The sequence below is a fragment of the Protopterus annectens genome, chromosome 7.part1 (genome assembly GCF_019279795.1).
Source record: "Protopterus annectens isolate FY-2018-M chromosome 7.part1, PAN1.0, whole genome shotgun sequence".
NCBI lineage: Eukaryota > Metazoa > Chordata > Ceratodontiformes > Protopteridae > Protopterus > Protopterus annectens.
In genome coordinates, this window is record NC_056740.1 from 537283198 (window position 1) to 537308611 (window position 25414).

A 25414-nucleotide genomic window follows, 5' to 3' on the forward strand; every position below is an offset into this window, starting at 1 on the left:
TTACAGCCATCACAGCATATCTCATTCATAGGAGCGGAATTGGATACACATCATTTAATTCTAAGGCTTCCTCCAGAAAGGATAGCCTCACTACAAAGCAACATATCTCTTCTTCTGTCATCCAAGAAATCCCCAGCAAGACTGGTTCTAAAGGTTTTGGGTCTCATGGCAGCTTCTCTCATTGCGATACCCCTGGGAAGACTGCACATGAGAGTTCTACAATGGCTACTGTTTGCACAATGGTCGTTCCAACAGCTACCTCTAACACACGAAATTCTGATCACAAACATATGCAAATCGCACCTAACTTGGTGGCTTCAGACTTGCAACCTTTCCAGCGGAAGACCATTTGTGCTACCCTCGCCGACAGCTACGGTGACCACGGACGCTTCCCTGATAGGGTGGGGGGGCATCTTTCAGGGACAGACTGTCCAAGGCGAATGGACCAATTTAGAGTACAATCTGCACATCAATGTTCTAGAGTTGAGGGCAGTGTTTCTAGCGTTGCAACACTTTGCTCCCCTTCTTCCTCTAGGGACTATTGCAGTTCAGACGGACAACATGTCCGTAGTCTGGTACATAAACAAACAAGGGGGAACCAAGTCCTATCAGCTATGCAGAGAGGCCATGAGAATCTGGCAATGGGCGGAGTCCACGGGTCACTTTCTGATAGCAACGCACATCCCGGGGTCATCCAACGTCATAGCCGACAGGCTGAGCAGAGCAATCCTATTGCCTCACGAGTGGTCCCTAAAACAGTCAGTTGCGAAGAAGATTTTTCGCAAGTGGGGCCAGCCTTCCTGCGATCTTTTTGCGTCTCCAATGAACGCCAAATGCAGGAGCTACTTTGCCCTATTATCCCCTCCAGGGGAAGTCCCCAGGGACGCACTGGTTCACGATTGGCCCCCGGTCTCCTGTGCTTTTCCTCCCTTTCCCCTGATTGCAAAGTTTCTGCAGAAAGCCAACAACCTGCAAAGGACGATTATCCTCATTGCCCCATTCTGGCCTCGTCAAATCTGTTTTCCCTTTCTTCTGGCACACCGCATTCGGGAACCCTGGATCCTGGACCCGGAGACGGATCTACTGACCCACTCGTCAGGGGCTCCCCACCCTTCGCTCTTGTCACTCCATCTAGCAGCTTGGTTGCTCCGCTTCCCTACTTAGCCAGGTCTGATCTTCTTTCACCTGCAGTTCAGAATATACTAGTGGCTTCTCACAAAGCTTCCACTACAAAGACCTACACTAGTAAATGGAAGCGCTTTGTTTTCTGGGCACATTCACAGCATTTGGATCCTGTTATAGCTCCTTTAAACAAGATTTTGGAATTTTTAACAGAGTTGTTCCACCAAGGAGCTTCTCCTGCCACTTTAAGAGTGCAATTGGCTGCCATTTCCAACTTTCATGTGGAAGAATGTGGGGCACCTATTATGGCTCACAGACTTTGTAAGGCCTTTTAAAGGATCGTTCCATATTAGACCACCAGTTAGGACTCCTACATCTCCGTGGAATCTGAACCTTTTGTTGTCTAAATTGATGTTGCCTCCGTTTGAACCGGCTTCCTCTTGTCCATTGAAGTATTTGTCGTGGAAGACCCTCTTTTTGGTGGCCATTACATCGGCTAGGCGGGTGTCAGAGCTTCAGGCTCTTTCTGTTAAACACCCTTATCTGATCTTTCACTCTGACAGAGTATCTCTTCGCACTAATCCATCCTTCCTCCCCAAAGTCTGCTCTATTAATAACATTAATCAATCCATTGAACTTCCCTACCTTTTTCAAAAATCACTCCAATAAGTTGGAGTATATGTTACACAAGTTAGATGTTCATAGACAACTTAGATTTTACTTGGATAGAACAAATGATCACAGGAAATCAGATCAACTTTTTATAGCCTTTGCGGACAGCAGGAAAGGTGTAGCAGTTACTAAACGAACCCTTTCCAAATGGCTAACTGATTGCATTGTGTTTGTTTATACTACTTCAGAACAAACTTTACCTGCCAAACCCAAGGGGCACTCTACAAGATCAGTATCTACATCCCTGGCTCATGCAGCTCGCTTACCATTAGACACTATTTGTGCAGCTGCCACTTGGTCTAAACCACATACATTCATTTCTCATTACAAAGTGGACAGGGTTTCTAGGGACAGGGCATCCTTTGGTTCCACTGTGCTCAAGAACGTTCTCCCATGAGTTCCTCAGGAACATGGAGCTAGGGGCGCTACCCATGTGTAAGAACAAGCGGCGAGATCGAACACTCTCACATTTAGAAGTTATGTTCTTACCATAACGTTCCATGTGGAGTGTTCATCTCGCTTTGTTCTTACATTCCCACCCTCCCACCCTCAGGAAGAACGTACAGTTTGGTGCCTGGTCTGGGTTATTCTGCTTCTGCATTCGCAGTTGTTGTGTATATATGTATGTACATATGTATATATAGCTATAAGTGTTCTTGTAGTTATGTAGTTTTTTGCATGAGTGTGTTCTCTCTCTGACTGCTGGTTTGCTTGCAAACTAGATCTGAGGTAAAGGCAGAGGGGGATTGTGGGAGTTAGGTTGGTCTCGAGCTTCTTCTCGATGCAGAGCTTGCAAGCGGCCGACACGGAGCCGAGGATCGGCTCCGAACCCATGTGTAAGAACAAAGGCGAGATGAACACTCCACATGGAACGTTATCGTAAGAACATAACTTCTAATTATCTTCCATGCGGACAGGGTTTCCCTCGGGACTAATCCTTCCTTTATGCCCAAGGTGGTGTCTGCTGTGGTCCTAAATCAGTCCATTCATTTGCCAACTTTTTTCCCTATTCCACAAAACAAAGGGGAACGAATACTGCACTCTCTGGACGTGCACAGACAACTTAGATTCTATTTGGATAGGACTAAGCCCATCAGAAAATCTGAACAGCTGCTAGTTAGCTTTGCTGCAGGGTTCGAGGGGAAGGCCATTTCAAAGCAAACCATTTTCAAATGGATAGCCCATTGCATTAATTTCTGCTACAATCACCATGGAAAATTTACCCCACAGGGGATAAGGTCACATTCCACCAGGTCTGCATCTTCCTCTATGGCATTTCTCAGAGGCGTCCCTACCAGGGATATCCTAGAAGCTGCTACCTGGAGCTCTGTACATACCTTCACCAAGAATTACCACATGCCTATATTTTCTAAATCCAGAGCTGGATTTGCCACTGCAGTCTTGCAGGGCTTAATAGCGGGCCCTAATGGTCTTTAACTTCCTCCTCCCTTTCTTAGCTTTGAGAATCAACCCAAATGTGATGACTCCAACAGTGAAACACGAACCTAGTACAGTTGTCTACACTTATAAATGTAGATGTTCGAGTGTATTCACTGTTGCAGTCCTGGTTACCCTCCCTCCAGCCCCATGACTTCTCTTGACTTTACCTTTCGTTCTTGTTGGTATATTTATTTTTCTTGTGTATTTGCTTTTTGATGGTTTACCATACCATGTACTTGCTTCCTATTGTGGGGGCACCTGGCATCTGGGGCAATAAAAACTGATGTAATGGCGTCAGCTACGTGTTTTATACCCCTGACAACCTGACGTCAAGGAAGAAGCGACAGCATCCAATGCAGATATCCGAAGACTCTGGTATTCAGGCCGGTTGAGAGCTAGAGGGCTACCTGCAGGCAGATAACTCCAAATGTGTTGACTGCAGCAGTGAATTCACTCGAACATCTACATTTGTGGTAAGTGTACATAACTGTACTTTCTCCTTCCTTTGGTCTGATCATCTTTACCCTCCATGCATACTGGAACCCATTCCAGCTCTTCTCTCACACCCCTTAGAGATGTGCCATCGCAATATCCATGCCTTCAAGCTAACTGAATTGGTTTCTCCACTTCCAGTAATTGTCAGACAGCCCAGACTTTCTCCCCCAGTAGGTACCATATTATCCTCACAAAAGGTTTCCACCAAGAATGTTTACAAGAGTAAGTGGAGAAGATTCTCTGTTCAGGCTTCAAAAAATGATGGTGATCCGTTTTCTACAAAGGTTTCTGCTGTCCTCGAATTTTTTACTATTTTGTTTAAAGAAGGAGATAGCTTTTCTACGATTAAACTACAATTGGCTGCCATTTCCAATTTTTATACAAAAGACAAAGTTTTTCTTTGGCATCTCTTAAATCATGTAAAGCATTTCTAAAAGCCATTTTTCTTAGACCACCAGTAAAAGATCCTTCACCTCCCTGGGATCTGACTGCTCTGCTACGAAGCTTAATTCAAAAACCCTTTGAACCTTCTGCAAAAAATGACCTAAAATTTCTTTCATGGAAAATGCTCATTAGTAGCTTTTACTCCTGCAAGGAGGATTTTTAAACTCCAGGCTCTTTCATCAAAAGGTTATTTTATGAACAAACCCCACCATTTTTACCTAGAGTAGCTTCTGAATCAAACATAAACCAGTCCCTTCTTTCCAAATTTTTCAAATAAAGGAGAAAAATTGCTTCATTTTCTGGACGTGAACAGGCAATTGCATTTTATCTACACAGGACGAAGCAAACCAAAATGTCAGATCAGCTGTTCGTTTCCTTCTCGCCAAAAACACTGGGTTATCTAGTTTCTAAAGTGACTTTAGCTAAAAGGGTCACTGATTTTATTTCTTGGATCTGTTCTCAACAAGGCATTTCCCTATCTAAATCACCTAAAGCCCACTCAACTAGGTCCATGGCTTTTTTGTCAGTTTTTTTGGTCAAGAACATCTGTTGATGATCTCTATGCGGTAGCCACATGGTGCAATGCACATATATTTGTTACTCATGACATATTGGATCTAATATCCAGAAGTAGAGCTGCTTTTGGCTCAGCGGTATTCCGGAATATAATTCCATGAGGGCTACCCAAGATCAACATAGCTAGGAATTCTGTCCTATCTGTTGAAGAATGAAAAGGAGAACATGGGATTTATAAGGTACGTACTCTCACCATAACTAGGTATCTGTGTTGCCATTTTCATTATTCCTCATCTTCCCTCCCATCCATCACCTGAACTTAAATTTTCTGGAAGAACCAGTTGGATTCTTTGTTGGAACTTATAGTTCCAAGTTTGAGCCCTGTCTCTCTGCTATTCCTCTTCTGTCTACTTCTAGGGACTTTATGGCAACAAAGTCGAACTGAGGTATTGAGGATGGAGGAGGGCATTGGTAGGTAGAGGGAGGAGCTTGAGAGTTGGAACCAAAGTCTAGATTATGCCGCTGAGTCTTATCCAAGGATCAGATCCAAACCCATCTATTGAGGAAGAATGAAAGTGGGCAATGCAGATGCCTAGTTATGGTGAGTACATAACTTATAATTGTATAATTGTTATACTTGAGTAGTGTAGTAGATTAGGTAAAGTAAATTTTTCTTGTGTTTCTGTCTAAAGTCATTCTTTAAAATGGTGAGTCATAATGTTTAAAATGTTAATTTCTGTTTAGGTAACAGCTTATCAAGAAGTAATATCACAGCCACCTCCTCTTCCTCCTCCTCCTCCTCCTTATCGAGAGGCGTCCAGAATGGTGCGCCCAATAAAGTTACTCCAGCACTATATAACAGTGGTAAGAAATCTTCATTGTAAAATAGTACAGAAGCATTTTTTATGTGGTTGGCAGTATTTCATTTTATATATGGTAAAAAAATTTTAACAGGTACTGTTCCTGCTTACAAGCCACCAAGTCAACACTACATGATCCCATCATCCAGCCCTGGCAGTATAGCAGTCGCTTCTGTGTACCAGCCTTCTTCCAGATTTCCACCAAATTCAGTAGCACCTCAGCAGTTACCTCGACCCATGAACATTTCTGCTCAGTCCATTCACAGATCCATGGTTAATCCTTTATCAGGACAGACTGTGCCCAGATCTTGTTCTGTGACATCACAGCCATTGAACAGACCAATTAGCATTCCAGCAACTTCACAGCAAGTTTCCAGAAGTATAACCATTCCCATCATGGCACAGCCAGTACCCAGACAGATGACCACAGCAACTTCACAACCCATAATATTAAATCAGGTAAGGTATCCTGGTTGTATTAATTTTGTGTGTTTTTACAATTTATATGTTCTTTGCACGCCTAATCATAAATAGGTATATGTACATTATTTTATCTTTTAAGGGTTATAGTTCATAAAGGCTTGCAGATGACAACTTCTTGTGTCTTCAGGACATTTGCGTTCTTTCCAGCTGAAGACACAAGAAGTGGTCATGAAGACACAAGAAGTGGTCATCTGCAAGCCTTTTGTCTTCAGGACATTTACGTTCTTTCCAGGTGTTTGCTTGATATTCACCATAGTCCAGTTTGCTTTTATGGAGTACTGAATATCAGATGATGTATGTAGTGACCAACACCCACACATCTTATTCAATAATGCCATTAATTATCCACTAGCTATCTCCTGCTGATCCAAAGTGTGCAACTTGAAGGGGGTAGCATCATCCAGTCAGTGTTTCCATGGGTCTTGAATGGTTGGTGGCAGATCTGAATGTCTGATGTACAAAAGCAAGATATACAGTCTGACAGCATGAGTTAAGTAGTAAAGAATGGAGGAGGGTGCAAGTTAAATTAAGGTAAAAAAAAAAAAAAAAACAGGAGAACCATCAAGAAGTGCAAGTAATAATGTGGAACCCTTTACTTCTTAAAGTGTATGATATGGTAAGTCTGGCAGTTGTCCATGTTTCTATCCAGGTTTCACAACAGTGGCTGATTTGCATTGCATTATAAGTTGGTCAGTTTTTCAACATGAAGTGCATAAAGTGCATTTCCAGAGGTAGTTTTTGGGAACAGTCATTTTGCAAAGACACCTTTGTCATTTTAGCAGATGAAATGGACTTTACTTTAAATGATGAGTTCCTTGAGAAGGACGTATCAGAACAGCTAAGGTTAAAATGCTGAAACAGAGCTTGAGCTGAATTCCAGACACTAGAAGAAATTCGTTTAACTGTGCAGTAGCAGTTCCGGATTTTATTCAGTAAAATGATTAGTAGACATATGAGGTTCAGTTTATACAAGCTAATCGAATTGCATAGTTTTGCATTGTATTAAATATTCTGTCAGATGATGTCAACTTTTTATAATCAGCCTGCTTCATGATGTGGAATGATAGAGCCCTGACTGTAAACCAGGTAACTAAGGTTTGATAAACTGATCCCTGAGGAGTAAGATGAAGGGCTAGGACATAACAGCAGTTCTGCCAGCTCATGTGTCTGAATGGGAAGGGGTGGAGTTTACAGCCAAGGATGCTAGTCCAGAAGATGGGTGTAGATGGTTTGCACATTGGGAACTAGATGAGACAGCAGGTGGGGCATTCCAGTAATGTCTTCACCAGCTGCAAGCATGACTGTTTACCAGGATACCCTGATTTCCACTCCACCTACTTCTGCTGACTACTTACAATAAAAATCTCCCTACTTAATAGACCCAGTCCAAAGAGAAAACTCTGGGAGTTATTATAGAGGATAGAGCTGATGACTGATGGCAGACAGCTGTGACTAGAGCCAGAATAAAAACTTTATATACATTAAAAATTTGGACATTTTGAGTAACATAATTTTTTCTTTTGGTAGACTTGAACTCATGTTAAAATGGCTTTGTTGACCAGAAGCAAATAGCAAATGCATTTATGAGAATGCAGCTGATAGAGAAAATAAAAGCAATGCAAGGGTCTCTTCCTCCCTCCCCATTATTGCTTTCACTGTATGCCAAATAGACATTTGATTTGGCCAGCTTGGACTCCATGTGGGAACATGAAGCTGTAAGAGGCAACCAGATTATTGTTTTGGAACTAAAGGATGGCTGTAGTGAATTAAACACCTATGTGGTAAGACTGATGCAGGCATTTCCAAACCATTCATCCTGGGCAAGAGTCTAAAGCAAAGGTTTCCCTTATGCCATTTATGTTTAGATCTTCCATTAACCACCTAGAGTGGCCAGTATTGATGAACCTGTAACTGGAGTTTCGTGCATCTGAGGCTAAGCATAAGCTTAACAGTATATGTAGATAGTCATATGCTCTTACTTGTACAATGTAGTGCATTATAGGTTGAGGGGATGCTACTCTCCTAAGACGTATTGTCTTTCAGATGAGATGTTAAACAGATATCTTTTCTGTCTGAGTTGGTTGTGGCGTACTTATGTCGATATAAAAGGTATGTGCATCATATTGATCACTGCTGCAGTAGCCTTAGCTATATGGATTATATCCTGCCAGGGATATAACAGCAATGCAGCTAACAAAGCTTCAAGACACCTTCCATGAATCCAGACTGTCTGGCAGCTCAGGCTGAGAGGAGGAAAAGACCAGCATGGGCACGAAGCCTTCAGAGCTTTACTGTCGCTGAAGAGTGTTCTAGTTTGAGGCTTTTGAGGATTGACAATTGGCTTTTGCTTTTCTTTGATGGGCAGATAAGTTCCCTTTGGGGGGAACTTCCAATCTGAAGTAGTTAACTTCATTTATCTGCAACCTGTGGGTATTCGGATCCATACTGGATCCGAGCCGGCAACATTTTATCAAGCATCTGCTCCAAGCTCCTCCCCTTACCCATAATCCCTCACCTCTTCTACCTTCCCTCAGATCTCATTTGCCGCTTCATGCGTACGCATCATGGTCTCTCTAGCTCCAAGTTGGGTAGTGTAAGTGGAACTTTTGATTCTTTAGTTAGTGTGTGAGAGTAGTTGTTTGTGCTATCTCTTCCTCCCCTTCATCTTGTCGTTGGTTTGTAAAAAAAAAAAAAAAAAAAAAAAAGTAGTTAGAAAGTTTGTGTTTTTCTTGAATAGAGTAGGCCTAGCCAACCCCTGATTGTGCGTTTGTCTAGTTTAGCGTTTGGCTCAGTGGAGTGTATTATGGCTGACCAGCCTAAACCAATGTTCAGGAAATGCACAGTGTGGCCACAAGCTTTCACCGGCTGATGGCCGCACTCTGTGTGTTATTTGCCTTGGCGTTCCCCATCTTAGTTTGCCATGTGCTGTGTGTGCAGGGTTCAATCCCAGAGCCCTTAAAGAAAGGAAGGCGAAACTGGTAGTCAAGGGCCTGCTACAAGATGTTCTTCGTGTTTCACTGTTGCAGTCATTACAATTGGGTTATCCTGCTGGCAGGTTGCCCTCAGTCGGCCTGAATTCCAATGTCTTGGTCCGGCGTCGGTTGCTGTCACCTCTTCCCTGACGTCAGGGTGTCAGGGGTATAAAAGATGCAGCCGACGCCATTTTCTCCAGTCTTTATTGCCGTGCAGTGCCTGAAGCAGAAGCAGTTCGCAAGTGCCGGTCAGCCTACTCCTGAGATTTTCGTGTTCGAATTTCAGATCCAAAGTCTTCATTAAAAGCTAAGTACCCCATTGGGGAAATTTTTTTCTTGCTCCAGACCGATGTCAGAAAAAGTTAATAATTGTATTTCCTGTGGGAAGCAAATACCTCATAAGGACTTTCATTCTTACTGTATTCCTTGCCTAGGCCCAGACCACGACGTTGCTAGTTGTCTGTTTTGTGCTAGATTTAACCAACACACTATTAAGCGTGGGTACGATTTTGCTTTTCGTTATTTTGGCCGAAGATTTAATTATACAATGTCGTCGGATAGCTATCTGACTACCGGAGTTCACAAGAAACGCAAAGAAAAATAAAAAGACAGGCAACCAAGGTCCAAAACTGAAGATGAGGCTTCTTCTAAGCCAGTCGCTGGTTCGCCGGTTCTCAGTGAGGCGCTTTCGCAGCCCCTGACGCCCACTACTTTAGAGCCGCAGGCTACTTACGACTCCCATGTGGAGCCGACTAGGCCGCTGGAAACTCAAGGTATTGGACCCTCGGAGACAATTCCCTCAGATGGGTCCGGAGCCGCTGAACAAGCATCGGCTTCTGAGGGTGTATTCAGACCTATGCAATTATACATTAAAACGACTTCGGCTTCAAAGGCAAAGACTAAAACTCCTTTAAAGACAAAGAAACAAGTACAGCAACCTCATGGACAGGCCTTCATGCCCAAAAAACAGATGCTCAAAATTGCCGAAGACTTAATTTCTTTGATCAGGGGTTCCCATCCCCCTCCTGATAAGAGGCCTAGGCAAGAGACAGACTATGAATCTTCAGATCAGGTTTCCATTTCATCTGATTCCTCTTCTGATCAGGAATACTCCCTTCCTCCCTATGAGGATTCTGATGCTGAAGAATCTCTCCCTTCAGCCTCTCCTCCTGAGGACCACTCTTTTGGGGAAACCTTGCATACCATGAGGGAGCATTTCCACTGGGAGAGCCAAGATTTTTCAGAATCTAAGAAAAGGCTCAGATACTTCCTTTTACTACTACAACACAGGCCCCTAGCTATTCCACCTGTGTTAGACATTGTAGATGATGTGTTCTCAGAGTCTAGTCTGACTCCTAATTCCTTACCTCCAGCTCCTGTTAAGCTGGACAGATACTACAGGGTTCCTGATTCTCATAAATTCCTTTTCAAAAACCATGCTGCAGATCCAGAAACTCTCTCTCAGGGTCCCAAAGGGGTAAAGCTTCCACTGCAAAGAACCCTACCCCCTCTGACAGAGATTCTAGGGCTCTGGACAGATGGGGGGAAAAAATTTACACTTCTGCTACCTTGGCTATAAGGGCCTTAAATTGCCAGTTTTATATGCTCAAATATCAGCAATACATCATGTCACTGCTTAAACAGAAAATGTTGACAAATTCTGAATGCGCAGAAAACAAAGAAATGCTGGATTTATTGCATGCAGCTGAACATGTTGGAAAGCATACTTTGCAATGTGGTTTTGATTCTCTGGAGGCCTCCTGCAGGGCCGCAGTTACGGGTTCTGTCATTAGGAGGCATGCTTGGTTAAAGGAACAAAATTTGCCTGATCATGTCGAAGCAAAATTATTAGATGCTCCATTACAGCATGATACCTTGTTTGGTGTTGAGGCAGAAGAGGTGTTAAAGAAAATGGAGGACAAAGTTAAATCTATGCAAACGGTCAAGGATTTCTTACAGGTACAGCCTCCAAGATTTAGCAGACACTGGCCTACAAAGAATTGGTCCTTTCCAGTGTCAGACAGGCCACAAAGGGGCAGATCCAGACGCTCTAGAGGCATGTCCCAGCCCCAAGGCTCGTACAGGTCTAAACAATGGGGTGCTTCTACCTCCAAAAGTGGAGAAGACAAATCACAGCCATACAGGAAACAGTCCCAATGACTTCCCCCTGCCTGCGCCAAGCACTTATCTTCTGGCAGCACCTTTAGGGGGGAAACTAGCACTTTTTTCTCAGAATTGGCACATTATAACCCAGGACAAATGGGTCCTAGACATAGTGTCACAAGGCTACAAGTTTCACTTCCATACCCTGCCAAGGGCAAACGGTTGGCCAGACCTGCCAAAAAATCAATGGGCAGAGGCACAAAAATAAGTCTCATCCCTCATGGACATGGGGGCCATTCAGCAAGTACCAGAGCAAGAGCAGGGACAAGGATTTTACTCAAGGCTATTCTTGGTACCAAGAAAGGACAAGGCCTGGTCACCAATACTGGACCTATCTATTCTAGACACATACCTGGATGTACCAAAATTCAGAGTGTTGACTTTACAGCAGCTTCTGCCCATGCTGGGCAAGATGGCTTGGCTTGTGACTTTAGACCTAAAAGAGGCATACCTGCATGTCCCAATCAGACAAACATGCAGAATATACCTCAGATTCAAAGCTGGCTTAATGCATTACCAACTCTCTGCACTGCCCTTTGGTTTATCTACTGCGCCCAGGGTCTTTACAAAGTGCCCGGCACCAGTAATTGCATTCTGCAGACAAAGAGGAATACAAATATATCCTCACTTGGACGACTGCCTCATTCAAGCAGAGAACAAGGACATTCTACTACAGCATCTTGCGTTTGTAAAGAGATTTTTAACATGCCTATGGTACACAGTCAACAAAAAGAAATCAAAACTAGTACCCTCTCAAGAGATAATATTCCTGGGTGCAAACTTAAATACAACTGCCCAGATGGCTTATCTCACGCCAGACAAATAAAGGCAACTGACTACCTATTTCAAAATGTTGGCAACGAAGGCCCAGTTATCTGCAAGAAAAATTCTTCAGGCTTTGGGCTTCATGGCATCCTGCATCATACTAATTCCATATGCAATATAAACAACTCTGACCACAAACCACCAGTTATTGTGAAAAAGACAACCAGGAAAAACAAATTTCTTTTATTCTTCTAGCGCTTCGGTGTTTCCACCTTCAAGGAATATCAAACAGTAAAATCACAAACCACACCTTCTTATATATTACATTCAATTAGCAGCACATGTCTACTAATTACACAGCAGTTTACCTTAAAGCAGACACTTCCAATTTAATTCATTATTAAGACCATTAGGTGTCATAGTTTTATATTTTAAAATGAAAATGCTTTCTTTATATAATCATTTTTGTTTCAATACATTTTCATCCATACTCAAACATTTTACAGTCTCTAAAACAGTACCCTGTAACAGGGCCCCATTACTATTATGAAGCATCCTAAAATGTGCAGCAATTTATTTTATCCTCTATTATTTTTAACATCTCTCATATGCTCCATGAATCTGACACGGAATTCTCTCTTAGTTTCCCCTAAGTAATAAAGTTCACATGGGCATCTTAATGCATATATTAGCCTCTACTTCTACACGTGTGTGTGTCTCTAGGCTCAAATTTAACCCCCATTTATATTCTTAAATGTATAACAACATTATTACAAATACTGCATCTATTGCAGCACATTGTACCTCGACTCAAGATAGTTCTTGATATTGCTATTTTTGGCATGGAAAATTTACCATGTACCACCATGTCCTTTAAATTTCTACCCCTTTTGTAAGAAAACAATGGTTTATAAGGAAGAATATTTGCCAAAGCTTTGTCTCCCACCAAATATTTCCAATATATTAAAGCTTTTATTTCCTCAATTTTTATATTATACACTGTTACATAATAAATAGCATCTCCTTTCCCCTTACTCCAAGAAAACTACTGTTATGTTGTTTATACCTTCTTTTATTCAAACATGCATCATCCTCCATATTTAACTTTCTCATTATTTTAATGTAAGCCTTTTCCAAAATATCTGGGTCATAGCCCCTATACAAAAACATTTGATTAGTTCTTTCCATCTCTTTCACTAATTCATTCTTATCACTACACAACCATGAAACACATACCAATTCACCAAATGGTAAAGCTTCTAACACATGGGGAGGGTGACAACTGGTGGCATGTAGGTATTGGTTACTGTCCACAAATTTCCTATGGATATTGGACAAAATACTCCCATCTTCCATGCCTTCCAAAATGAGATCAAGATATACACTTTATTCCCTTTTTGAAGTCCATCGAAAGCAAGACCAAAGGGATTCCTATGCATATCTGTTATAAAACTCCCTACCTCTTCTTCACCCCCCCTCACATATAAAAATTAAATCATCAATAAAACGGAAATAAAAATCCACATATTTTTTCATAAAATCCAAATTAAATAGAAACTTTTTTTCAAAAAAGGACAAGTTTGCATACATGGGGGCAAAAGCTGCCCCCATCGCTGTACCTTGTTTCTGTCTGTATAATACATTGTCAAAGTAAAAATAATTGTTTTTCAGACAAAACTCAACCATATTGGTGACACAGTGAGATAAAGGACCATCACCCATAAAATACTTAATCACTTCTAAACCATCCTTATGGTGGATGGAGGTGTATAGGCTCTTAACATCAATCACCAACCAGTATCTGGTTTTATTCCATACTACCGGCGAAATTTTATGTAAAAAATCTACACTATCCTTTATATACACAGGGGATTTGAGAACATAGGGTAATAATAACTCATGTAATATTAGACTGATATTATGTAAAAAATAATTACAAGCTGAAATAATAGGTCTTCCCGAAGGTTTAACCAAAAGGGGGCTATGACCCAGATATTTTGGAAAAGGCTTATATTAAAATAATGAGAAAGTTAAATATGGAGGGTGATGTATGTTTAAATAAAAGAAGGAATAAACAACATAATAGTAGTTTTCTTGAAGAGAATAAGGAGAAAGGAGATGTTATTTATTATGTAACAGTATATAATATAAAAAGTGAAGAAATAAAAGCCTTGATAGAGTATTATTGGAAATATTTGTTGGGAGACAAAGCTTTGGCAAATATTCTTCCTTATAAACCATTTTTTTCTTACAAAAGGGGTAGAAATTTAAAGGACATGGTGGTACATGGTAAAATTTCCATGCCAAAAATAGCAATATCAAGAACTATCTTGAGTCGAGGTACAATGTGCTGCAATAGATGCAGTATTTGTAATAATGTTAATACATTTAAGAATATAAATGGGGTTAAATTTGAGCCTAGAGACACATACACGTGTAGAAGTAGAGGGGTAATAAATGCATTAAGATGCCCATGTGAGCTTTATTACATAGGGGAAACTAAGAGAGAATTTTGTGTCAGATTCATGGGGCATATGAGAGATGTTAAAAATAATAGAGAGGATAAAATAATTGCTGCACATTTTAGGATGTTTCATAATAGAAATGGGGCCCTGTTACAGGGTACTGTTTTAGAGACTGTAAAATGTTTGAGTATGGATGAAAATGTATTGAAACAAAAATTATTATATAAAGAAAGCATTTTCATTTTAAAATATAAAACTATGATACCTAATGGTCTTAATAATGAATTAAATTGGAAGTGTCTGCTTCAAGGTAAACTGCTGTGTAATTAGTAGACATGTGCTGCTAATTGAATGTAATATATAAGAAGGTTTGGTTTGTGATTTTACTGTTTGATATTCCTTGAAGGTGGAAACACCGAAGCACTAGAAGAATAAAAGAAATTTGGTTTTCCTGGCTGTCTTTTTCACAATAATTGGTGGTTTGTGGTCAGAGTTGTTTATATTGTGGAGAAGAGGAGAATTTGTGGCTCATAATTCCATATGCAAGACTGCATATGAGGAAACTTCAATGGTACCTAAAAAGTGTTTGGACTCAACATTGCCACAGCCTGGAAACAAGGGTTACTCTCATTCCCTGCCTGCAACAGGAGTTTCAATGGTGAGCGAAGGCTTGTCCCCAGAACAAGGGACAGCATTCACTTTACCCCCAGCCAGGCAGACTTTAACAACGGATGCATCAGATTATGCCTGGGGGGCCCACATGGCAGGAAGATGTATTCAAGGCACATGGTCCTCAAGCCAAATGCATCTACATATCAATCAAAAAGAGATGCTAGCTGTTCAAAATGCCCTGACAGCTTTCAAGAACCTCTACTTCATCCGGGACAACTACTGAAAAAGACAGACAACACCACGGTCATGTGGTAAATAAACAAGCAGGGAGGCACTCATTCTTACCCCCTTTGCAGACTAGCCATGACTTTGAGGGACATTGCATTGACTTACCAAGTACATCTGCAGGTACAATTCCTGCCAGGAAAGATAAATACTCTGGCAGACGAACTAAGCAGAAACCTCATGGATCCCCACGAATGGCAATTAGATCCACAAGTCTTCAGCATGATAACAAGGAAATGGGGATGCCCGGATATAGATCTATTTGCTTCTCCTCACAACTACCAACTAGAGAGATTCTGCACAAGGATTTATCACAGACAAGCATGGAAAGTGGACGCATTATCTTTCAGCTGGAAAAACTTAGCAGTATATGCCTTTCCTCCTCTGCCTCTCCTCCCCAAGGTACTCCTAAAGGTCAGACAAGAGAAGCCAAAGATGAAACTGATTGCCCCAGACTGGCCCCGCCAGTACTGGTATCCAATCCTAAGGAACTTGTCTCAATGCCCGGCTTGGACCTTGCCTCAAATACCTCATCTACTGTCCCAACAAAATAATCAGATCCTGCACAGCCAACTCAGGACCTTAAATCTGGCAGCATGGCGGATAATGTAGTCATACAAAACACACCTCTCACTAAAGCTGTGATGGATGTCATTTTGGAGGCCAGAAGGCCTAGTACTAGAAAATCTTATGCTGGAAAATGGAAGAGATTCTGTGCTTGGAACCAGGCACAAGGGATTGACACAGCTGTTCCAAGTATCCCTCAGACTTTGCAATACTTAACTGAGATGCTGGACAAAGGCCTATCCTTTTCATCAATTAAAATTCACGCCTCTGCCATTTCGGCTCATTACAATACAGAGCCACCAATCTTTTCTCATCCTTTGTTAAGGCAGTACCTCAGAGGAGCCAAAAACTTAAGGCCTCCAAGGAGATCACCAATACCTGCATGGGACCTCAACTATGTTTTGGAAAAACTCACCCTGACTCCTTTTGAGCCAGCCGCTACTGCTGATATAAAGTTTTTATCTTGGAAAACCGCTCTGTCCCTAGCAATAACTTCTGCAAGACGAGTTTCAGAGCTACAGGCACTCATGGCTGTGGAACCCTTTATCTTTTTTTTTATCCAGGCAGGGTTTTTCTGAGGACAAACCTGACATTTATGCCTAAGGTGGTGCCAGTGTGGCCCTTAACCAAACTATTCATCTGCCAACTTTTTATCCATATCCACAGAACAAGGGGGAGAGAATTCTGCATTCTTTGGACATACACAGACAGCTTTGATTCTACTTGGACAGAACCAAAGTTTTCAGAAAGACAGAGCAATTACTAGTGGCATATGCTGCAGGATCACAAGGAAAGGCAATCTCAAAGCAGACTATTTCAAAGTGGATAGGCCACTGCATTCGTTTCTGCTATTCACAACATGGCAAGCCAGTGTTCAACCCGAGCAGCAGCCACTGCAGCAGCCTTCCTCAGGGGAGTACCAACCAAAGACATTTTAGAGGCTGCTAACTGGAGTTCAGTGCACACCTTTACAAAGCACTATCATCTGCCACTCTACTCTAAATCTAGGGCAGGCTTTGCCACTGGAGTTCTGCAGGGCCTCTTAGCTGCTCCTAATGCTATTTAGCTCCAGCCACCCGACCATAGTTTTGGGATTCTACCCAATTGTAATGACTGCAACAGTGAAACACGTAGAACATAGTACAGTTGTGTACACTTACCATAAATGTAGATGTTTGTGTGTATTCACTGTTGCAGTCCAGGTTACCCACCCGCCATCTCCCTTATTTTTGCTAGAACTTATCTTTACTTCTCTAATCTATACAACCTATGTGGTGTATTTGCTTGTAGATGAAGGTAAAATATACTTTGGTGCATGTATGTTTTATTACCATATTTTTAGCCTACCCTTTTGGGGGCACCTGACATCTGGGGCAAGAAAAACTGAAGAAAATGGCGTCGGCTGCATCTTTTATACCCCTGCCGCCCTGACGTCAGGGAAGAGGCAACAGCAACAGACGCCGGACCAAGACTTTGGAATTCAGGTCGACTGAGGGCAACCCGCCAGCAGGATAACCCAGTTGTAATGACTGCAACAGCGAATACACTTGAACATCTACATTTTATGGTAAGTGTACACAACTGTACTCTTCTGCCTTAGAGACAATGGCCTCGACATCAGCTCCTGTAGCTGACCAACCCCCCCCCCCATCTAAGGACAAAAAAGAGAGAGAGAGAAAAGGGTAGAAAGGTACCGCAAGCTTTATCCTGAGTGGGAGCCTTTTCCCAGACCACCGGTGAAAGTTGTTAAGACCACTTCTCCTTGGCTCCATTCCCCGAGGTTCTCCCTGGAGTCGACGGAGCCATTGGATTGGAGGCCTTCTTCGAGGTCGTCTCATAGGGCCAGATCCAAGTCGGTCACCTCCTCAAGGTCGACTCTGAGTCTATCGGAGCTTGACGTGGACAGGATGCTGCGTAGATTCATCCGGACACAAATCCAAATGGGAGTCTTGCCAGGCCCCTCTCCAGCCAGAGAGGAGACCTCTATGCCCTTCTTCCATCCCATCTCTCCTTTCCCGATCCGACCATCGGTGTTGGGCTTTATGGATCTGAGGATCCTCGGAGCTGGGAGTTCGGCGCCGATGGTTCCTCCAACCATGACGCCGGCCATTACCTTGAGTTCCTCTGATCAGACTTGTTCGGATCCGAGCAACTCTCGGGATGGAGAACAGGGAGACTGATCCGAGGGAACGGAGATGTCTTCGGCTCCTACTTTGTCGGATCCGAGCCGTTCCTTCGGAACCCTGGCTACCTTGGCCTCAGCCCCGATCCTCACGACGGAGCCGGGGAGAACTTCCTCCTTGTTGGTTGCCAAGGAGGTGCGCTCTCCTCCTGCCTTCAACGTGGTGGAGAGGGTTCTCTCCCTGGGATTGAGACCCCAGCCTATTACTTTGGACACCACCCAGGCTGCCTTGGATTTGGTCACAACTCCCATCAGCTTGTCCCCAGGGACAGCCCGTGCCAGAGGACCCCCAGGAGGATCCCATTGTGCAACCCCCCATGACTTACAAGCCCTCTTCAGAGAGTCCCAGTGAGGAGGCCCCACGTAAGCATTCGTGTAAGAGGAGGCACATGGCCTCCCCAGAGTCCCTCACAGAAGATACTGACTTGGATGAAGGTGAGGGCTCCCCAAGATCACCTCCCGAGGATGTCTCCTTTGGAGACATCATGGAAATCCTCCTCCAGAGGGGAAGTTGGTCAGCCCCAAAGCCCTAAACGGATGAATCCGTATTCTTGGAGGCCTTTGGCACGGGCCCATCTACATCCTGGGTGTCCCCTTCTGCAGATCCATTGGTGGATCGTATCACCATGCGGGCATGGAAGGAGCCTGACACCATAGAGCCAATACCCAAATGCCCAGACAGGATCCTTTCTCCTCCCACAGACAGGCTTGGTACAAGGGATCCCATGTGGATGCTGTGGTGGTGTCTGCTGCCACCAAGAGAGAACTGGCTCAGGAAAGTTCTTCGGTCCACCCTCCGGACAAAGAGTCTAGGGCAGTGGACCGCTTTGGGAAGTGAGTTTTTTCTTCAGTGACGTTTCCCATACGAGCGCTGAATTATTTGGCACACGTCATTCGACTCGAGTGAGACCTGGTCACGGAATTCGCTGTGTTTCCCCCAGAATCCTTATTGCCAGAGGACAAGCGGCTGTTCTCGGCGAAAATGTAGAGACTGAAATCCGTTTCTAACACGTCCGTGCATCTTCTTTCCAATGCCATGGAAGGAGTGGCTAGGGCGGCTGGGACTGGCGTAGCTATGAGTCGGCACGCCTGGCTCAGACTGTCAGTTCACGGATCCCTTCAAGGCGTCTTTCACAAATGCTCCCTTTGCCAGTTCCTGACACCTTAGTCTAGAGTGAGAAGGACAGGAAGACTCTGTTGTCGGAGTCCTCTTTTCTTGCCCTCAAAGATCCTTTTCTAGGAATCAGAGAGGGCAGAAGATGTGGTTCAGAAAATCTTAGTTTTCCCGCGACACTCAGGATAACTCATCCCCTAGAGGCAGAGGGGGACAAGACAGATGCCGCCCCAGAGGCAGAGGGGGTCCGAGGAACTTTGGGTCGAGGGAGACCTTCTCGGACCGACCCACGCAGCAACCCTGAGAGGTTGCCAGACTGTCCTACTCTGGAGACAAGTTCAGGGAAGATTGTCATTGCACCTAACGGCTTAGGCGTCTATCACAAAGGACCGTTGGGTGCTCCAAACAATATCCAAAGGATACTCCATCCCATTCATCACCCCACCTATACAATCAAAACGCCTCCTGAATATCCCACCCACTCAAACGGAGGCCGCAGCGCACAAGATTTCAAAGGGCCATCGAATCGGTCCCCCCAGATCAGTCCGGATTTGGCGTTTACTCCAGGTTCTTTTTAGTGCCAAAAAATACTGGGGACCTTAGACCCGTATTGGACCTGTCTACCCTGAACCTGTCGGTAGCTAAGCAGAAATTCCAGATGGTCACTTTACAGTCCATCCTACCTTATCTCCTAGGATGCGACTGGATGTGCTCTATAGACATCCAGGACACTTACTACCATATAAAGATTTGCAGAAGCTCCAGGAGATTTCTTCGTTTCCGGCTGGGAGCCAATCATTTCCAGTTCAGAGCCCTACCCTTTGGTCTCACCACAGCCCCCAGGGTGTTTACCAATGTTATGGCAGTAGTAGCGGCTCACCTGAGGCTTCAGGGAATTCATGTATTTCCTTACTTAGATGATTGGCTCCTCGCCGCTGCCAACAAGCGTTTACTTTGCATGGCCAGAGACTCCTTCATGCATCTCGCAGTCAATCTAGGGATCACCATCAACATCTCCAAGTCCCGCCTAAATTTGACACAGACCTTGGAATTTTTAGGGGCACGGCTGGACACTCTACTATTACAAGATGTCCTTCATGGATTTATCTGCAGTCATAACAACTGGGTTGTCCTGTCGTCCGGCAGCCCTTCAGTCGGCCGGATTCCAAAGTCCGGGTCCGGCTTCGGCTGATGTCGCACTTCACCCGACGTCATCTCTGTTGGTCTTCGGGTATAAAGGCATCAGCCGACGCCATTTTCCTCAGTCTTTCTTGCCGTGGCGCCAAGCAGAAGCTGTTCGCAAGTGCCGGTCGGTCGGATCCAGAGATTACTTCTACCGAATACTACTTCGAAGACTTCTAAAGCTAAGTACCCCGTTGGGGACTCTTTCTTGCCTCAGCCAATGTCAGAAAAAGTTAATAATTGTTTAACCTGTGGGAAACAAATACCTCATAAAGATTTCCACTCTTATTGTCTGCCTTGTTTAGGCCCAGCCCACGACGTAGCAGCCTGTTCGGCCTGTGTTGTTCAACCGACGAACGCTTAGGCGTCGGTCGGAGTTTGCTGAACAGTTTTTCGGTTCTGATTTTGCGTACATTATGCCGTCTGATCCTCCGACTACCCAATCTGCCAAAAAACGCAAAGATAAAGACCGACACTCGCGGTCCGCGCAAACCGCGAGTGTCTCTGTTTCGGCCGAAACCGAGAAAACTGATCAAAGTACAGCTGAATCTATCTCTACAACTGAGGCCCCTGCTACCACTCTTGAAACGGCCTCAAAAATTTTATCCACTACGGTGGTTGCCACTGACTTATCAGACACCATTCCCTTGGATGTCTCTACCCCAGCACGTGGTGCTGCTAGGCCTCCAGCAGCCATGTCCATTAAGGCCTTCGCCAGGGCTAAAGCAGCAAAGACTACTAAAACAGTGCCTGTTAAACCCCCTACAACCAGGCCCTCCTCTAGTTCTCAAATGCTTACTCTGGCAGAAGATTTAATTTCATTAATTAGAGGATCTCAATCTCACCCAGACAGGGCCTCTCAGCCCCAGAGAAGAGACCTAGGGCAGAGCCCCCTGAGCCAGTGTCCTCTGATGAGTCTGCCGATGAATCAGACATAACTGATCAGCCAGAGGCTCCTTTTCTCCAATTTTGAAGACTCTGATGCTGAAGAATCCATTCCAGCTGCTTCCCCACCAGAAGAATTCTCCTTTGGGGAAACCTTACATGCCATGCGAGAGCAGTTCCAATGGCAGCAACAGGATTTTTCAGACTCCAGAAAAAGACTTAGGACCTTTCTGCACCTTCCACAGCACAGGCCCTTAGCTATACCTCCTGTTCTCTCTGTTGTGGATGATGCTTTCAATGATGTCTGCTCCGCACCAGATTCTTTACCTCCAGCCCCTGCCAAACCAGACAGATTTTACAGGGTGCCAGACACTCATCACCACCTTTACAAGGCCCCACTTGCAGATGCCGAAACTATATCCCAGGGTCCCAAGGCAGTAGCCGCGACCATAGCTAAAAACCCTATTCCTTCTGAAAGGGAAGCAAGGTCATTAGACAGATGGGGCAAAAGGTCTACACTTCAGCTACTCTCTCAGCTAGAGCTTTAAATTGTCAGTTTCACATGATACAATACCAAGAGTTTATGCTTGATCAGTTAACTAAAAAGCTAACCACTGATGAATCTCTTGATAAGAAATATGTATTAGAAATGGTAAATAACATACAACAGGTTAGTAACCATTCCTTAAAATGTGGCTATGATGCACTGGAGGCTTCATTTAGATCAGCCATGACTGGCACAGTGATAAGAAGGCATGCATGGCTAAAGGAGCAAGCTTTACCGGATCATGTTAAAGCTAAGTTGCTAGATGCTCCTATGGATAAGACAAGTTTGTTTGGTACACCTGCCCAGCAGGTTATGAAGAAAATGGAAGAAAAGGCAAAATCTGTTCAAACGGTTAAAGATTTCTTGCAGGTTCAACCCCAAGGTTTAGCAGGAACTGGCCTGCCAAAATTGGTCCTTTCCTGACTCCACAAGATCTCAAAGGGGCAGGAATAGACGTTCCAGAGGCAGAAACCAATCCAGGGAGGTGCCTACAGAGGACGACAGTGGCAAGGTAACAACAGAGGCACAGACACAACCTCTGCCACTACATCAACTCAACCACAGTGACTTAACCCTAAATCCGCCTACCAGGGAACAAATAGCAGCTCCTCTAGGCGGAAAATTAACCTTATTTTCAAAGAACTGGCACTATATAACAAAAGACAAGTGGATTTTACAAACCATAGATCAAGGTTACCGGTTCCACTTCCACACTTTACCAGTCAAAAGAGGAATGCCAAATCTACCTCCAAATCAAAAACAGAGGCTCTACAACAGATAATGCAGTTAGCAAACATGAGAGCTGTGGAAAGAGTGCCAACAGCAGAGCAAGGAAAGGGGTTCTACTCCAGACTATTCCTAGTTCCAAGAAAGGAAAAAGTTGGAGACCAATTCTCGACCTGTCCACCTTAAATACATACATCATTGTCCCAAAATTCAAAATGCTGACCCTACAGCAACTTCTTCCCATGCTGGGCAAGGAGTGTTGGCTGGTAACTCTAGATCTCAAGGAGGCATACCTGCACGTCCCCATTCGACCAATCTGCAGAAGATACCTCAGATTTCTTGCAGGATCAGAGCACTATCAATTCTCAGCATTGCCCTTTGGCTTATCTACTGCCCAGAGTATTCACAAAATGCCTGGCATCAGTAATCGCCCATTGCAGACTACAGGGAATTCAAATTTACCCATACCTAGACGACTGCCTGCTACAAGGGGACAACAAAAGCAAGCTGACAGCAGATTTACAAAGGGTCATTTACTTGCTGCAAGCACTGGGATACACAGTCAATCTACAAAAGTCAAGGCTGATACCATCCCAAACAAGGACATTCTTGGGCGCGGAATTGGACACAGTAAAACAGATGGCATTCCTAACTACAGAAAAACAAAAAGAACTCCCTCTTTACTTCTTGGCACTAACAAAACTGAACAAGTTAACAGCAAGAAAAGTACTGCAGGCCTTGGGCTTCATGGCATCATGCATAATCTTGGTTCCACTTGCCAGACTACATATGAGAAAACTACAGTGGTACCTAAAGAATTTATGGTCCCAACACAGACACAGCCTAGAAACAGAAATCCCACTAATTCCATGCTTAAAACAGGAGTTCCTATGGTGGGCTCAGGCATGCCAGTCAAACCCAGGGCTACCCTTTCGCAGATGTCAAGCAAGCCAGACCATCACAACAGACGCTTCAGACCTAGGATGGGGGGCCCACATGCTGGACAAATGCGTGCAAGGATTGTGGACACAGGATCAACTTCACCTGCACATCAACCTAAAAGAAATGCTGGCAGTAAAACTGGCAATCCAAAAGTTCAGACCATTTCTCAAAGAGGGCCAGTTGATGATAAGGACAGACAACACCACAGTCATGTGGTACATCAACAAACAGGGAGGCACTCATTCATACCCCCTATGCAGAATGACTTTGGAGCTGTGGACCCTGGCACTCAGCTACAACATCCAGTTACAGGCAATATTTGTACCGGGAAAAGAGAATACTCTAGCAGACATATTAAGCAGAACCACATCGGATGCCCACGAATGGAAGCTGCACCCGGACATCTTCAAGACCATCTCAAAGAAATGGGGAATGCCTCAGATAGATCTATTCGCATCACCAGCTCAAAAAATTCTGCACAAGGACATTCCACCCACTAGCATGGAAAGTGGATTCGCTCTCCTTCAGCTGGAAAGGCCTAACAGCATATGCATTCCCACCTCTTCCCTTGATACACAAGGTATTACTAAAAATCAAGGAAGAACGTCCAAGGATAATCCTGATAGCTCCAAACTGGCCAAGACAACACTGGTACCCACTGCTGAGGAGCATGTCTCGGAACAATATGTGGCCAATACCCCTGATGCCTTTGATGTTAACTCAGAACAACTACAGCATCATACATCCAAACCTAAAAGCGTTGCAACTGACTGCATGGAACATCACATAGCAGCAGCTAATCCAGAACTTTCCCAAAGAGTTAAAGACATTATTCTTGAAGCACGCAGACCTTCAACAAGAAGAAACTATGCTGGAAAATGGAAAAGGTTTGTCATTTGGAGTACTGAAAGAGGAAAAGATGTGTCAAACATAGATATGCCTAACATTCTGGAGTACCTAGCGAACTTCTTCATTCAGGCCTGTCCTACTCCTCCATCAAGATACATGCATCAGCTATTTCAGCAGAATACAGCTTTGATCCACCTGTTTTTCACACCCTTTGCTCAGGCAGTTCCTCAGAGGAATCAAGAATGTAAAACCTCCAAGGAAACCACCATTACCAGCTTGGGACTTAAACTTTGTGCTAGAAAAATTGACACTATCACCCTTTGAACCAGCAGCAACAGCAGACCTACAACACCTGTCATGGAAAACTGCTTTCCTACTGGCAATTACTTCAGCAAGGAGGGTTTCAGAACTACAGGCCTTAATGGCAGTGCAACCCTTCCTAATCTTCCACCAAGATAGAGTGTCCATGAGGACTAATCCTACATTTATGCCTAAGGTGGTATCCAGAGTGTCTTTAAACCAGGCAATCCACCTACCTACCTTCTTCCCAACCCACAAAACAGAGGGGAAAGAATATTGCATACCTTGGATGTACATAGACAGCTACGCTACTACTTGGACAGAACAAAAAGTAGCAGAAAGACTGACCAACTTTTTGTAGCCTATGCAACAGGAAGGGAAGGAAAAGCTATTTCCAAACAGACAATCTCCAAATGGATAGGAAATTGCATACGATTCTGTTACTCCTTCCATGGAAAACCAATTCCACAGAACATAAGACCTCATTCTACAAGGGCAACAGCCACTACCACAGCCTTCTTATGAGGAGTGGGAACCAAAGACATTATTGAGGCGGCTACTTGGACCTCCGTGCATACATTTGCCAAGCATTATAATTTGCCTCTATATTCCAGATCCCGAGCAGGGTTTGCCACTGCTGTACTGCAAGGGATCCTAAACACACCATAATCTAGTTTTATCCTCCTCCCCTTGTTGGCTGTGGTATTCTACCCAGTTGTTATGACTGCAGATGCATCCATGAAGGACATAGTACAGTTTTGTACCTACCATAAATGTAGATGTCCGAACTGGATAGCATCTGCAGTCAGGATTACCCTCCCTCCTT

General features: G+C 43.9%; 1 protein-coding gene across 5 annotated transcripts in view; it reads left to right on the forward strand.

Annotated features, from left to right (window-relative positions):
• The window catches only part of ZNF280D (zinc finger protein 280D), a 3097091-nt gene that overhangs the window by 697742 nt on the left and 2373935 nt on the right, over positions 1-25414 (forward strand). For all 5 annotated transcript variants that reach the window (XM_044078966.1, XM_044078968.1, XM_044078970.1 and 2 more), the window contains exons 5-6: positions 5434-5553; positions 5644-6008. In XM_044078966.1, coding sequence (XP_043934901.1) covers positions 5434-5553; positions 5644-6008 — 485 coding nt within the window. The remainder of the gene's footprint in view (positions 1-5433; positions 5554-5643; positions 6009-25414) is intronic.